Source organism: Melospiza melodia, chromosome 2, assembly GCF_035770615.1.
Source record: "Melospiza melodia melodia isolate bMelMel2 chromosome 2, bMelMel2.pri, whole genome shotgun sequence".
NCBI lineage: Eukaryota > Metazoa > Chordata > Aves > Passeriformes > Passerellidae > Melospiza > Melospiza melodia.
This window is the reverse complement of record NC_086195.1, coordinates 86,801,669-86,818,356: the sequence shown is the minus strand read 5'-3', so window position 1 is coordinate 86,818,356 and position 16,688 is coordinate 86,801,669. Positions and strand designations below refer to the sequence as shown.

General features: G+C 35.1%; 1 protein-coding gene across 8 annotated transcripts in view; it reads left to right on the top strand.

The window, feature by feature from the left end:
• The window catches only part of POSTN (periostin), a 30,824-nt gene that overhangs the window by 11,494 nt on the left and 2,642 nt on the right, over nt 1-16,688 (top strand). Inside the window, exons 10-22 of one of the 8 annotated variants that reach the window (XM_063149202.1) lie at nt 666-814; nt 1,288-1,424; nt 2,203-2,333; nt 3,738-3,868; nt 4,036-4,138; nt 4,515-4,582; nt 5,172-5,217; nt 7,300-7,347; nt 10,465-10,560; nt 11,135-11,224; nt 12,781-12,858; nt 13,257-13,337; nt 15,432-15,518. In XM_063149202.1, coding sequence (XP_063005272.1) covers nt 666-814; nt 1,288-1,424; nt 2,203-2,333; nt 3,738-3,868; nt 4,036-4,138; nt 4,515-4,582; nt 5,172-5,217; nt 7,300-7,347; nt 10,465-10,560; nt 11,135-11,224; nt 12,781-12,858; nt 13,257-13,337; nt 15,432-15,518 — 1,245 coding nt within the window. Of the gene's footprint in view, nt 1-665; nt 815-1,287; nt 1,425-2,202; nt 2,334-3,737; nt 3,869-4,035; nt 4,139-4,514; nt 4,583-5,171; nt 5,218-7,299; nt 7,348-10,464; nt 10,561-11,134; nt 11,225-12,780; nt 12,859-13,256; nt 13,338-15,431; nt 15,519-15,834; nt 15,855-16,688 lie in introns of all 8 variants that reach the window. The other 7 variants (XM_063149209.1, XM_063149203.1, XM_063149204.1 and 4 more) reach the window with 7 other exon arrangements.

The window sequence follows — 16,688 nt, the reverse complement described above, 5'->3', positions numbered from 1 at the left end:
AGCCTCTCATGCACTGGCCTCTCACAGAGCATGAGACACTGAGATGTCTTTGGCTCGAGGTGAGCACTGCTCAGCAACAACCAAAATGTCAGCATGTTATCAACATTACACTCATACTAAACCCAAAAGACAGCACTGTGAAAATATACCTGCAGGGAGGAAATTTTACTCTATCCCAGTTAAGCTCAGGAAACACAAGAAAGTTATTATTTCTCAGTACATCAAAGCAGAGGGAAACTGATGTAAATATACTGTAAAACAGGTGTTTGTATATTTGCAGAGGTGACTGCATGGATATCTTGCCTTTTCTCAAAGAATTAGAGTGTAGTCTTACTACTAAGGAAGAAAATTTGGATAGATTTTAGGTGCACATGTGGAAAGGACTAGTTCTAAGACAAAATATAGCATTAATTCAGAAGATGGAGCCGGCCCACCTATAAATCATCAGACATATTAGTTATAGTAATTAATCATGGCTGTGTCAAAAGATCTTGACTGAATTTGAGGAATGGTCTAAACAACTTGTCTTCTATATACACAGACCTGTCCATGCTTTAATTCAAGTATTTCAAAGAAAAAATCAGTATTTCCAGATTCTTTAAACTATATTTGAATAAAAATTCACTATATAAATTACTATACATTAATATCTAAATTGCTTGTAGATGACACCTTAAATCTGGATCAACGTCTTCTTAAAAGAATCCTGCAGAATCACATTATAAAAGTGAAAGTTGGGCTCAATGAACTGTACAATGGACAAGAGCTGGAAACAATTGGAGGAAAACTACTTAGAGTCTTCGTGTATCGCACAGTAAGTGAATGAGTCTTTCTAAAAATATGCATCCAACTATGAAAATGGAAGTTAATAAAAGGCAAAGCTGGATGAAACCCCCAAAATTTACCATTATGACTATCTAGCAAAAAATCTTTCAACTTTTAAGATAGCAAAAAATGAAAATCTGATCTTAATCTGAGCTTTGTTTGCACAGAGAACTCTTTGGGAAAATGCAATAAAATTTCAAAGTGAGTGTTTAATTAGTTACAAATATTTAAAGTTTGTTTTTAAAACTAATTAAGAACATTCTCAAGGGAAAAACACACACACACAAAAATGAAGTGTTAAAATATTTGCACCATGCTATTTTATTATAGATTTTGCAATTTCTGCTTACTCAAGCAATGCCAAATTTCCTGGCAAGACCACACAATTTGGCTGTAGGAAGTACATATGGTTGTTATTTTTAGCATTGTGTAAACAGCTACATTTATTTCTCTTTCAATAAGGCTGTATGTATTGAAAATTCATGCATGGTCAGAGGAAGCAAAGAAGGAAGAAATGGTTTTATTCACATCTTCAGACAGATCATCAGTCCAGCAGAAAAGACTTTGCATGAAATGCTGAGAAATGATAAGCGTTTTAGGTGAGTAGGAATACTGACAGAACTGAGATTTTCCTGCAGAGGGTATATAGAGCACAGCTGGTCTGAGAAAAAGTTTTGGACTGTGAGCATGTGAGTTGCTGGGGCTTTGAGAGCGGGGATGTCAGAGAAGGGTTTGTTAACTACACAAGTAAAATAAAAGGAGAGAAAAATGTGGGGGAAGAGAAATTTCTCCAGCTATATGCTGAAAAGGCTTCCACACTCAATGCTAGAATGCTTTTTATGGCACAAAGGGTTGTAAGACACTAGAATGAGAGGAGTAACAGGACAGAAGGAATTGAGTGATACATCCGGAGCTATAAATGCAATGGTCTCTGGAGTTTAAATTAATGAATGATACAATTCCATATGGGTGCAGCAGGATTGCATACCTTTACAGTACTTATTTCTGTCCCTTTCCTGCAAGAATCTCAATACTCCTAGAGCAAGAACAATCCTTTGCATCCTCCTTCTATCTGTTCAGTCTGCAAGGGTTTGTATTCAACAAATCCTCCTCTGATCCCGGCTGCAGGTTTTTTTTGGTTTTTTTTTTTTCAAATAATTTTTCCTCTGTCTGCTACTCTTAAGACTGCTTTTTCCTTTTGTTTTTATCTTTTTTTTCTCATTTTCCTCTTCCACTATCTTTATTTCTGGGAAACAGTGAAAGTGTTTGAAAATTGAAACAGTATTGGAACTAAAAATGGGAGAAATAAGTACCTGGACCCAATTGTATCACATTTCAACAAAATGTATTTGTGGTTTGTCTGTTTGCTGTAAACAGCATTTTCCTCAGTCTGGTGAAAGCTGCAGATTTAGATGATGTTCTGTCACAGCCTGGACAGTGGACTCTGTTTGTCCCGACTAATGATGCCTTTAAAGGTTTGACTGATGATGACAAGGACATACTGATAAGTAAGTGACCAAAAAACCCCTGGAATTACGAACAAATTAAAATTTATTGGAAAGGAGACTAATGCACTTCTCACACAAAAGCTGTCTGCTGAAGCAGTTTACCTTTTGCATAGAGCATGTCATAGGAATCCGCTTAATTATTTCCTTCTTGGAGAAATGTCCTTCCTTCTTAGAGAAAATGTCTTTCTGGAAAATAACTCCAACCTGACATTTAAATTTAAATTTCACTCCTCAATATCTTATTCCATAGTGTAGCTTCCTTCCATTATTTTTGTCTTCAAATCAGAACTTGAGGTTGTCCAAGTCCAATGCCATATTGGACTAATTCTGTAGTTAACAAGACAATTTTATTTGCTCTTCTGCATTTCCAGGGGCTTAATGCACCATTTTTTTCTATCATTGTGACTCAGTTACTTAGTGCTTTCCTTGGCCCTCATAATTTTTTTATCTATAAGAAAGATACAAACCAAGGATTATTTTCACCAGTAACTATAGTGGCATAGTTACAAAAGTAATCTGATAGATTTTGCAAAAACCTTTGGAGTGGCCATTTTTAGGCCTCTTATGGAACTTAATGCTACCCATGAATGGCCCAGTGACAAAATATCAGTGCTAATTTTACTAGGAAGAGTAAGACAATTAATTGCATATCAGTAGTGAAGTAAATTGCAGAGTGTCAGTGATCAGAGCAAAACATGGGGCAAAACTAGAAAATTTTCACTGAAAGAGACATCAGGAAAAGAATATAACCAGACAAGATTCCCATTGCAGTTTCACCAAGGCTGGAACTCCTAATAACAACTACTATCAGCATGTAATTCTAGTATTAATGGTCAATATTCCATGTAATGGCAAACAGATGTGTTTTAAAGTTTCTCTGCTTGATACCCTGTCTCCTGGACATGTTATGGTTTTTCTGCATCCCATCCTATGACTCTCAACCCTCATAGACTCAGACAGCCATATCAAGATATTAACTTGAGACAGTCTTGAAAATATTGGACTTTTTTCCTTTTCATCCCACATAGGAATGTTAAACTTTGAAATACGGAAATCTTCCCTAAAATAGGAGGGTTTCCCCTTGACTGACTTCTCCAAGCTGCTTCTGTCCTCAATAAGAACAGACAAACTCAGCGCTGCTAATTGCTCCATTGACCCCTTTTATGTTTTTTGTAGAAGATTTCTCATAGGATCTTTGTGATTATGTTCTGAGTACCTTTTTGTCATATAGTTGGGCTTTTTTTCCTTTGTCATCATTTCAACAAATTCAAATTGTATGTGTTCATGGTACTTTCATACATAGTATGTTTAGTTCTAGCTCAAGTGTATGTGAATCCTTAGCACTTCCACAAAGAACAACCCTCTACCATTTAATTTTATTCTAACTTTTTTATTTTTACATAGGGGACAAAAATGCTCTCAGGAATATTCTTCTTTACCACTTGACACAAGGAGTTTTCATTGGAAGTGGCTTTGAACCTGGTGTAACAAATATTCTTAAAACCATCCAAGGAGGCAAACTCTACTTGAAAACAGTTAAGTATAGAAAATCTCTCTCTGCTACAGCCTTGTAAGAGAGATTTGATATTCCATGTCTATCCACATTATAGAATGGCATGCATTTCTCCAAATGTTACAATAGGGTTTGGGGTTGTTTTCTAATGTCCCTGATAACTTGGGTTCTCTTTTGATCCTTTACCAGGTAAATGATACTCTTCTGGTTAATGAACTGAAATCAAGAGAATCTGATCTCATGGCAACAAATGGTGTCATTCATGTCATTGACAAACTCCTCTACCCAGCAGGTGAGTATTATTTCGTGAAATTTGTACCCACTCTTTTAAATCTGTTTACATGCTCAGTAACTGCAACAACTTTTAAAAAGTAATCAATTTAAAGATACAATTCTTATGTGGAATTTGAAACAGAAAATCTACCTCAATGCTCATTTTGTGGAACAACCTTAGTTAAAACCTTAGCAAGACTTTGAAATTTTATGAAAGTAAAGTATATGACAGACAAGACTAGCCAAAGACTACCTTTTCTGCTGATATGGAATAATTTATATCGAGTACAAGCTTGTGTGAGTGTTTGAGAATGACTGTATTTCCTGATCATTGTAAATCAAAGTAAAATGCACACAGTTGCATATTTCCTTTATGTGCCTGCTTCTTTTGTCAGAACTGCCAGTTGGAAATGATCAGCTGCTCACAATACTGAAGAAGTTGATTAAATACATTCAAATTAAGGTATTCTTTTAGTAATTATTCCTCTGTCTTTCTGGCAGGATCTATGAAACTGAGCACATTATAAGTCATAAATGATTCTCTGGTCCTTTCTTTCTTCAGCAGACGACACATCCAGTAGCTTCCAGTTACCCAAATATAATCATGAATGATATCCTGTACTCAACAGTTATGTTTTTCAATGCCAAATTATTGGAAAATATTTGCATTTGGATAACAACAGTGTGAATTGGCCCAAATCTGCTCTTTAGTTCACTTTATCACTCTTGAAAATAAATCACTTGTTTGAAAAAAATACTGAGTGACAAAATTCTTATGCCATTAAAGCCAGCAGCATCAATAACTTGTGAAGAAAAGTAGGCATCCTTGTCTCTCTCAGCTACCCTCTTGAGATTGCATTCTCCGTCAACAATGAATGAGAGAACCTAGACAAATTTTCCTAGATTTTTACTAGGAAGAAAAAGTCAATGAAGCAGTGAATTGACCTTACTAGGTCAATGAAGCAATGAATCTTACGCACATTCACTAGGAAACTGTAAGGCAAATGCTACTTTTTTAAAATTTTAAATAAATTGCTTTTCTGTTTTTATAGTTTGTTCGTGACAGTACCTTCAAAGAGATTCCACTGACATTTTACAGTAAGTTCATTTTAAATACTTCCAGATGAGTTGAATATTGCTTTTTAAGTGGTGCCAATTCCAATTTGGAATTGTGCATCTCTTTTTCAATAAAGAAGAAAGCAATTTCTGGGAAAGTAAGATGTGCCAATGAAGAAAAGGAAGGGAAAGACTCAAAGTAGAATGTTTCTGGCTGCTGTGCTACTGTATTATTCCCTTTCCAGATGTGTGACTGGAAAGTAACCCTGAAGTAAGCTGTTTAAACTCGTGGGGTAGACAAGATACATATGGAAAAGATTGTTTTTCAACTTTTAGCCAAGGTTCAGTGCTTGGTGCATAACAGAGTTGTATCTCTCTCTAAGATGTAGCATTGTACTGTACTCTCCAGGATGCAGCATTGTTTGTGTGCTGAGATACTTTTTTTTTCCATAAATATTTCCAGAGGGACAGAGTGTACCTCTTGACCCTGTTTCCCATATGTGCAAATATGAGGCTTGAATGGGAGACAGTTGTTCAGAATATTATCTCTTTAGGGAGTATATGTAAAAAAAATACCCCTTTTAGCTCCCTCACAACCTTTCTCAGGATGTGCATTTAATTTCTTATTATAGAGTATGTGTTGAAACAAGCTGTTGGAAGACAAAGTTCCTAATGTAACCTTGTGAGGCAAGATGAATTTAGACAAATTATTAACTTCCGACTGAGTCCTACCCATATTTCACAGTATAAAGTGAAACCATCCCATCAGACTTTTGAAATTTGGGAATGGACATTCTGAAGTTAAAACCCCTTGGAACGAAAAATGGAGTAATTCACCTTGATGACAAGTTGAATATGAGTCAACAGCGCCCCAGCAGCCAAAGTAGCCAACCATGTCCTGGGTGCATCAGGCCCAGCATTGCCAGCCAGGCAAGGGAGGAGAATTGTCCCGCTCTGCTCTGCACTGGGGCGGCCTCACCTCGAGTGCTGGGACAGTTCTGGGAGCCAGTTGTGGGCCCGGTGTCCAGAGGAGGGTGATGAAGATGGTGAAAGGTCTTGAGGTCAAGACTTTGAGGACTTGATGAGGTCATTTGACTTGTTCATTTTGGATAAGAGAAGGTAGCGGGGTGACCTCGTTGCTGAACAGTGACCCAATCTCAACCCATGCCTTCCCCAAGAAGGGCAGTGGAGAGAGTGGGCTGGTCTGCTTTATGGTGACCAATGACAGGATACGAGGAAATGGAATGGAGCTGCCTTGGGAAATTTCAGATGGGATGTTAGGAAAAGGTTCTTTACCCAGAGGATGAGGGTCAGTCAAGGGAACACGATCCTCAGGAAAGTGGTCACAGCACCAAGCCTGACGGAGTTCAAAGAGCTTCTGGACAGCATCCTTGGTCATATGGCTTGGTCTTCCTTCTCCTTGGAGAAGAAGGACTTTATGATCCCTATGCATCTCTTCCAACTTGAGATATTCTATGATTCTACCTCCCAAGGCCAGTGAGAGTAGCACAGGAAGCAGTGCCTGCAAAAATTAAGCTAGAGAGGTCAGTGTGGACACCTAGAAAGCTGTAGCTGTAGATTCAGTTGAGTGAAAGACTGGGAAGGCTGGAACCCTTATAGTGTGGGCTTCTCCAGTGGATGGGTATGAATCAAATCACTATCAGTGAATACTTGAGTCTGTCCTGGGTGAACAACTTGATCTTCCAAGGGCAAGTGTTCTGTGATGCTCTACCTGTAGTTCTGAATGTTTCCTGATCAGCTCCCAAATGAAAAGGGCAATATTTAGGCATAAGGCATGTCAGGGAATTGTGCAAAATTTTGTGTGGGTAATTGTATAAGCCCTCTCTGTTCTGTACCATACATCATCACGTGTACCATGACCCATGGGTTTCATAAAAGGCAAATACCATATCACTAGATTCTGTCTGCAGGTGACCTGAGTCGATCACCATTTCATAACCAGGACCAAGATTCATACTCTAGATCCTCTTCTGTTGCTCTTCCACCCATTAATATCTATGATTTTATCCACATCCTCATGAGCAGACCAAATCTAACTGATGGTTTCCTCAAAGAAATTGTAAGAATGGAATGCACTGCATATTCCATTTTCTGTATTTTCAGAAATTAACATAATTGAAAGCAACGTGCAGCCTATCATCACAAAGGAAGGTAAATGAGGCCTGTGGTATATATATTTCTGCATATGTTGATATACATATTCAGAATATACCTTCAATATATTTCTTTAATGGAATGCATTTTATACCCAGCAACTCCAGGATGCTAAGTACTTTGCTGGAAAAGCAAAGATACAAATATTGCAATTAGAACTGACTGAAATATTTTGTATGAAAAGATTACCCATGGTTTTTCTCCCCAAATGAGTTTTCTCCTTTTTCTATGGGTATTTAAAAATATCTTTAATAATATTTTTTAAACCATTTATTTTATCATCTTTTTTTTCAATTAAGACATTCCCTTTTTTCTAATTAAAACAGATATTTTAAAGTAGATATGTTTCTTACACTTTGAAGAAAAAAATTGGTTAATTTTGCTATAATTTTCAATCAGTTCTAACTACCAATATCTGTTGGATGCCTTAAAATATCTACCCAATTTTTAGCTTTTTTTATTTCTCCATATAGAAGCATGACTTAAAGATTAGTGATGGGACTGAAGAGAAAAAAATATGGGGATGGGACTGCTAAAATCACTTGTGATTTATAACTTAAGTAAAGCTGATGAGATCCAGTTTCCCATTGAAATAAAAATGCTGAAAGGGAATTTGTTTTCTCTCAACTGAGAAAGGCAGTTAAAAATGTCATGCAAAGAATTTTATCCAGACTGCTTAATCAGTGTTTCTGGGAGGGTTTCCTTCCAGAAGAAGTGACAAATGCTTACTTTCTCAGGAGGATGTCTGTGCTTCATAACATTTAGGATTAGAGGCCATTTAACATATATGCTGATCTTTGTTGCCTAGTGTCCATCATTAAATCAGATCCACAGTGCAATATAAATGGATAGATTACTTCATATGGTAATTCATCCAAGCTATTTAGAAATCTTGCTATGGTGAGGCTGAATCACTTTCTGAAAGTACCTCTTCTGCTCTGTTAAACCCAGAGACAGAGTATATAGTTTAGGTGATTTACAGGATGTTTAGAAGTTGAAAATTACCTGAAATAAAATAGTCTTTTAAAGAAAAAAAAATGAAAAATTTAAATATTTTTGAAATATTTAATGAAATATAAAAAATCTGAGCACTTGTATAGTCAAATTTAGAACTAAATTTTAGTCACCAGATAGAGAAAAAATAAAAGTTAGTGAGTATTGAAGGGCTACTCCTTTCCATTTCCAGTACAGTATTTCTGCTTTGGAACACACTCCAGGGAAAGATCTTTGGCCAGTGCAGCCTTTCTGCTGACAATTGCTTCACATATAGACCAAATAAAACAAATTCTGTCACTTCTGATCTTTCTCAGTAACAATAGTGAGTGGCAGATGCCATCAGAACCACGTAAATCCACAACAGTCTGTAGATAAAAGCTGGCAAAGTTAAATACTAATTTTGTCCAGCAGTTCTATTAGATCATGATGCAAGGGCAATTTCCACTAAAAAATAATTACATCTCTCCCCACCAAGTTTAGAGGGGGATGTGTGCCTTTTCCCTCTCAGTGTTTTCTGCTTTTGTTGTTCTTCCATTTTTTGTACTTGGGCACATATGGGATCAAAAAGATTAAACAGATGTAGAGTTAAATCTGACTGATACTCAAATTTTAACAGATAAAATATTCAAAGGATCCAGGATTGATCCTAGACTAGGCAATATAGCTGGCTATGCCTTCACTTTTTGGTTTGCACACATCTGCTGTATCAATCACATGAAAAGGTACAGTTATTGAGAAAAGTAAAAATAAAGCATTTATAAATATTCATAAATACAACTTTTACATTATTTCATTTATATTCATCACTTTTATCCGTGTCAACTGCTCTTTAATAGATTCTCAACATGCAAAAAATTCCTCCAGGTTTAAAACAAGCAGGGAATGAGTCTTGTAAGGCAGTTACTTTAAAATATTTATAAATATTTTGCATTCAGACCTACTAAAAATAAAAGAAGTGAGGGCTCATTCAGCTGTTTATAACTCAGAGTAAATTAATAGAGGTCTATAATAACAGGGAATCTTTATGATTCTATCATATAATTTCATCTGAATTATTTATTTCTAAATTTTAATTGATGTAATCATTTGCTACTGAAAAACAACCCAAAACATTTTTGTTTTTTATTATTGAAGGTTGCCTATATTGACTGTTTGCAACAATTAAAAGGAGGCACACATCTTTAAAAGGTGTTGTTAAATCCTGATCAGTAATTACGGAAAAAATAATCAATGAAAAATCAACTTCTACAAAAATCCATATAAAAATATTTAAGGGATTTTTAAGGAAAGTAAAAAAGATGGATTATGCTAAGTTTCTGTCTCTGAATAAGGGGTAAAGAAAGTTTGTTTTAAAGCAACTTCTTAAGTAAAAGGAGTCCCACAACACTCATTAGAGAGTGCTAATTGATGGTATGTTCCTAATTTATCTAGTATCTTCTGCTTTAGCATGTCAGGCAGAGATGCATTTGGATCAGTGTAATCAAAATTACCTCACCCATGATAATGATAGCCAGTAATACTGATAAATATCCTCACAGCCACTCCAGCTGATCTCAAAAGTTTGCTTTTTGCTTGTTTGGTTTTTTGAAGCTGCTTAACCACTGGCCAAGTCTTAAATACAAAGGGAAAAAAAAGCCATGTAAAAAAAAACTCAAAGCAAAAAATAAAAGAAACTCCAAAGCAACAAATAATAAAAATAACTAAAAAACTAAAAGCTTTGTAGATTGCATGCTGACCACTAGTGGAGCAATAGCTGTAAGATATCTGCAAAGATGTAGAGTAACCTTCTTACCAATATATATAGAAAAAGACTTCTTTTCCGCTGCTGATGATCTGGTTTATTGCCTGGAACTTGTCAACAAATGTTAAAAACATCATATACACAAAATAAATAAAGAGTAAGTGTACAACAGGATCTTTGTTTAAGATCTTCTGTAAGAAAATACAAGACTGTAAATGTCGCCACAAATAATCTCTCAGATTTAAACTGCCCTCTATAACAATAATATGGTTTATCTAGGGTAAAGGGAGAAAATGCAAGCTTCATCTCACCCCCATGGAATACTACAAGTATTTTATGACTATTTGTAACTTGTTGTTTTTTTTCCTGTGTCACAGACCCATCTATCACACAGCTCACTAAATTAATTGAAGGGGAACCTGAGTTCAAAATAGTCAGGGAAGGGGAGACAATAACTAAAGTGATTCATGGAGGTTGGTATGCTTTCAGCAACTCAATTTGCATTAGCATTCTCTATTCCCCATCAGTTTATACTTTATCTAGGTAATTCATGTTAGACAGCTGTTCTGTTTTAACAAGGACTTTGCGAAGTGCTGAAATTTTATTGCATCATATACTTTAAAATTCTCATGCATTTCAAAAATTTGAGGTTTTTTTCCCCTATTTGTGTTCCATAGATTCAGTCAAGACAGTTTAGAAGTACTCTGCATGCTGACAAATATCTCAGTCAAGAATTGCTTGCTCATTGCTGTCCTGAAATCAAATATATAGTACGTGATTCTGTAATTAAAAGGTGATTTTGTCAGAAACCTTGCCTTCTCTTTGCTAAGGGCATTGAGATGTTCACATGTAGGATGATTTTAAAGGAAAAATCACTCAATCACCCTAAACTTTGAGTAGATTCAGTTCCTTATCTCTGAACATTTTTATTTTTCATAAAATATTCTATGGTATTTCTTGCTGTCCTTCAGTCAGTTTCCACATCTCAAAAAGAACACTTGAAAGTTCATCACTTGATTAATGCCTTGAATTTAAAAATCCTTCTAGAACCAATTATTAAAACATACACCAAAATCATTGATGGACGACCTGTGGAAGTGACAGAGAAAAAAGTAACAGAAGAAAGAATTATTCAAGGTAAGTTAAGCTGAGATATTAATTCTTAGTAAAGTCCACCTTTGCATACAAAAGTAACATATCTTAAGTTCTATCCTAGTGCCTAAACTGCATTTCCTTGACAGATGAGTTTTCCCTAATACTTCCCACTGTCTCTTTAAAGCTGGCCATGTGTCCTACACACACATATACATAAATGGCAACAATATTTTAACAGCATGCAAAACTATGGAGATTTGCCTTCTATTTTTGTTTTTATTTTCATATTTTGGTAGGAGTCTATTTCTGCTAGCTTCTTGCTACCATTTCAGAATAAGACTGCTTTTATTGCATTTTTGTACTCTGCTTTGCTTTAGAAGGAAATCTTTTTCTTTTTTCTGAACTTCTGGACTATATACCTCCAGGAAGGTTTCATTTTACCAAACATAGATGTTTAATGTGTAGATGCCTACTTTTGCATGTCATCCCAGGCTCTCTTGACAGCCATTTCAGAAAAAGATCTCTATTTCTCTGTAAAGTGGGGACTTGATATGGCATCCACAAGTTAGACACTTGGTTAAAGCTGATTTCAGATAAAATCAATATGCACCTGCATCCCTGGATTTTCTCACACAAAAGGTCCCAAATTCCTTGGCCAATTTCAATTGTATTTGACCTATTACAGAGCTATTTCTTTAAGCATCCTAGAAATTGATAAGTGAAGCGAGGCGTATTTAAGCATAGGAGGTGATATATGGAGTTCTCTGTAGACACTTTTTGATCACCTTGTGTAAATATCAGTTTGAATGCTGCCATTAAAATTCTGTCTGCTAGAGAGCTTGTAAGGAAAAGACACTGTTATAACAACATTTTGACTTAGCTGCAAGTCCTAATAATCAGTTTATTTAGAAAATATTGAGATTCAACCAAAGTAATTTGAGAACAGCAGAAATAAAAAATCATGCTAAAGTTATTATCATAAAACTTTTTACTACAATGAAAAGAACTGAATGACAGGCATTAGTGATTTATGAATAAACCTGGGACTATTTTCTAGCAAAAAATTGTAGGGGAGATAAATAAAATATAATTTTCTCAATTCTCAGATTCAAGTTTCACTAATATCCCACGTGAAATGGTAAATAGAATGCAAAATGCCAGAATTTCGGACCTGTATCTCATTTCCAATCTGTAGAAACTGATAAGGAATCTCAAATATTAAGTCTTCAAATTATTCATAGCAATAATAAAAGCAAAAATGTCTATTTTCAACAGTCAATTCAGACTAATAATGGACTGCAGAAATATCTATGATCTAATACAACAGAGTTTAAAATCGTATCTAACTCTAAGAATGTAAGCAGGTAATTTTTCTAATTATGACCAATTTGCCTAATTACTTTCAGGACTAGTCCTAACTACTGTTTTTAATGCTCATTCAGTTTAATTTCAGAAATGGTAAAAAATAAAGTTACCACATAAGCAGACTACAGCATGCTAACTATGGAATCACCACAGGAATGAAATAGGAAAATATAATTGAAAGGACAACCCTGTTATATCTGATAAAAGCCACTATCTTATAAAATTTCTTCCAGGACCTGAAATAAAATATACCAGAATTACTGCAGGAGGTTCAGACAATGAAGAGAAGTTAAAGAAAATCCTTGAAGAAGGTTAGTATGCTTGTTTTATTTCATTTCTTTAACATACATATATCTATATGTAACTTAAGTAATTACTGAGGGGATATTCCATGTTTAAAGAATTTATGTTCATTCTGCAAAATCTTACCCAGAGAATAACCCTCAGAACCCTTCAAATGTAAAATTCTGGTTTGAGTCCTTGATCTTCATATTTCAGTCAGCTCTAGAGCTGAAGCTGCCTGGGTCTAATATATAGCATGATATGTTTCTCATATAATATGGTGTTTCCGGTGTTTATGTGAAATTTGATAACATAACATGAATTTTTAAATTCAGAACAATGTTATGACATGATTATATATGCTCTTTTGGGATTGCCAAATGTTTTCTGTAAACCAACTTTTTTGCCATAACCTGTATCCTATCAGAGGTTACCAAAGTGACCAAATTTATTGAAGGTGATGGTCATTTACTGGAAGATGAAGAAATCAAAAGACTTCTGCAGGGAGGTAATTCAGAGAATTATAACTAACAATTTTGCAACAGGTTATGATAACTGAACCCCTCTCAGATATGTTGAAATTAACATTTTAAAGACTGATGTAATACAAGTGGAATATTAATGGAAAAAATAGAACACCATATTCTAGTGCCAGATATCTGTGAATTGGCAGTAAGAACCAAAGCTTGAGTAATCAATTTTTTCATGCCATTGATCACAGGAAAAAATAATATATTTTGGTTTTTTCAGTCTTTAAAAGGTTACTGAATTAAAATCCAGGGGAGCAATGAAGATTTATTCAATGTTATTTAGCAAATTTAAATCTGTGAAAAACACTATGAAATAGAACATATTGTAACTGGCCAAATTCACCTTACTTATCAGTTCTTCAGAAATGAATGTTCATTGCCCTCAAGTTAATAATTAAAGGCATGTTTAACATCTTCTTTAAATGCTTACAGGTGATGGATATCCAGACATTAACTTTAATTCTCTTCAAATACAGCATTCCAAGGAATGGTTATCTTTCCTTCTTGCTCTCTTCATTCTAACAGTTTTGGCAGTACATAACCAGTAGCTGTAGAAAATAGTGAAATAATTTCTGCTTATGAAATTAATCTTTATCTATGAATTTGGAATGTTCTTTGCTTAATGTAGATTAGAGAAACTATCTATAATAGCAATGGGTAATAAAAAAAGAATTTAAGTGATATGGCTTTTGTAAATGTTAGTTTAATCCTGAGTCAGAAGCTCAAAAATATGGACAGATGCTTCTCTTGACATAAATTAAATTAATCCATTTAATTTTATGTTCACTTTTCAGTAAGTTACAAAGTTGTATTCCAGTAAAGTAACTTGCAGCCCCATTTAGTTCACTGAACTAAATCGCATTGTCTTTCAAAAGCACGATTGTGTGGATGTGACTTAAACTTCAGTCAAGTAAAAAATTTCCTGTTGGCTGAACAGCTGAACAGCTGACCACCAAACTTAAATATGCTAGTTGATAACAGAGCTAGTCTTAGAGAAAAGCCAAGATATGACTATGACTCCCATTGACTGTAATTCTGTCTGTTTCAAACATCTGAATCTTTGTTTTACAGACCTAAGCCAGAATTCACCGATAATATTGGACAGAAACAGAAACTTCCAGAGGGCTTTTCATTTTGTCCTAACTATCCCAGCTATGTGAAAAGCTTTGCTCTCTGGAGATGTCTATTTCTGGATTCACTATTAAAAAGAAAAGCTGAAAATCAAAAAATTTCAGTAAGAAATTCCTGTATATACTGCAGTATTGCTTTAAACCAGTCAACAGGAATCAGGATCAAATTTTATCTGTAGAATTCTGGTCAGACACCAGAATTGAACAATTGTAACTGTTCTTGTAATCACCTTCAGATACAGAGGTATGCAATTAGATAGATGTAATCTGTAGAGATGCATCTTAGAGCAAATCGGTGTATGGAACAGAGATAGTTTCTTTCTAGGAAATTTGAAGACAATATAATCTCTTGAATTCTTGCTATTTTCCTTGCTATTATATGTTAGTTTGCATAAGCATCCTGCTTTACAGAATGAACAAAGTAGGTAGATTTGTCTTTTTCTTTAATTTGATTTTCCTCTATCTTTTCCATGATTTATCCAGTCAGTTACCCTTGGCTGCCATGAAAATACCTTACTATACATTTAGTCAATAAAAGCAGACACATATGCTGCTTTAGAGTTGTTGATGATAATGCTTTATGGCCCTCTTGTCTACATAAAATTATTCTTTACTGAAAATTTCCTAATAATTTGAATTTGAGTACTGACACAAAAATATGTATTATCACTGTCTAAATAAAGGAATGATTTCATATGGGCTTTAATTCTGCTCATGAAATATCCAGAACTGCTTAAAATTAGTAGCCATTGCTGAAGCAGAACTTTAAACCAAGATTGCAATGAATGACTCATCACTAGAAGTAACATGCTTTATGGCATGAATAGCATGGTAGCCTGCAACACCTATGCCCAAAAATGACACTGTTTCCACTGAGGGCTCCTTGCACATGGAAAAATGCTATGCCAGGTTTAACTCATTTGTTTTTGATGCTTACCATAGCTGGAACTGAGTACACCAAGGTTACTAAAGTAATTGAGGGAGAGCCACAGATTATCGAGAGAGAAATCAAGAAAGTTCATCTGGAAGGTTAGTTTGTCAAAAATTCAGTATCACTAAGACCTGCTTTGTCCAAAGTGATCATTCCAGGTGAGGTTTTACAGTATCTATTCATAAAAATTATTAGGTCTGAAGCCAGAATTTTAGCAAGAAGTGTTTTATAGTTGTTTTGGAAAAGAATTCATTAACTGATGTTGCAAAGAAAAATGTTGAGGCTTATCTTGTGGCTAAAAGTAACTAAAAGATTTGACAAGCATAGTAGACAAGAGGAAATGCCTAACCACTAAGCTTAGGTAAAACATTTGAAGGAACATGAGCCATAAAAAATTTGCTTTTCTTTAAGCAGCACATACAGAAGAAGACCACGTGAGTTGCTTTTAACTTGAGTTATTTCTTGTCAGTGCAAATGTGATCTGTTGCTGCCAGGGTTTCTCAGTGTTGTGAAGGAGTGGGTGGTGTGCAGGGAAAATTACCTCTGGGGTTGAGTAAATATCTCACAGGGTCTTGGAATTTCTCTACCTTTGTCCTGTTGTTAAATGAGGGAAGCTCTTGATTTCAAAAACCCTAGTGGAATAAAAGTCCAAAAGGAGCCAAATAGAATTCACTCTGCCTTTGTCCCTGCAATTTGTTCTTTGACTTTAACAACCACTGTTTAATTATTTTCATTCAAAGTTAAGAAGTAATTTGCTTAGGGTTTCTTTTGTATTTATGTCTTTTTCTAATTCTAACAATGCAGAATAGGTTCTTCTGTCAGCCTTTGAAATAAATACGTAGGAGAAAAATATGTCTTTTGGGCAATGAAATTAAATAATTGTGTTTCTGCCTTTTCAATTTTGAAGTCTGTGCCAAGTAATGAAGGTTTATACAAAGTGCTTGTACAGCTTCAGTGCTGAGTAGTACAAGGCATGCTGGGGAGTCTCCTATTGCCTGAAAATGACAGATGGGTGTGATCTTCAAATACAAGGCTTATCTGAAAGCATAATTGTACAGGCAGCCCCTAAGTATGGAAAGCATCCTTTGGATGGACCATATCCTGTCCTTGTCAGGGCAGTGCAGAACTTGGAATTTTCTGCCATGGTGATGCAGATACCCAGTGTTTAGTCTCAGCTGAAATGAGGCCAAGCCTTCATTTCAGGGCTATGCATTTATATACCCTGTACATCAGGATGAAAAGAGAATTGGCTGCAGCTTGTTAAGTGA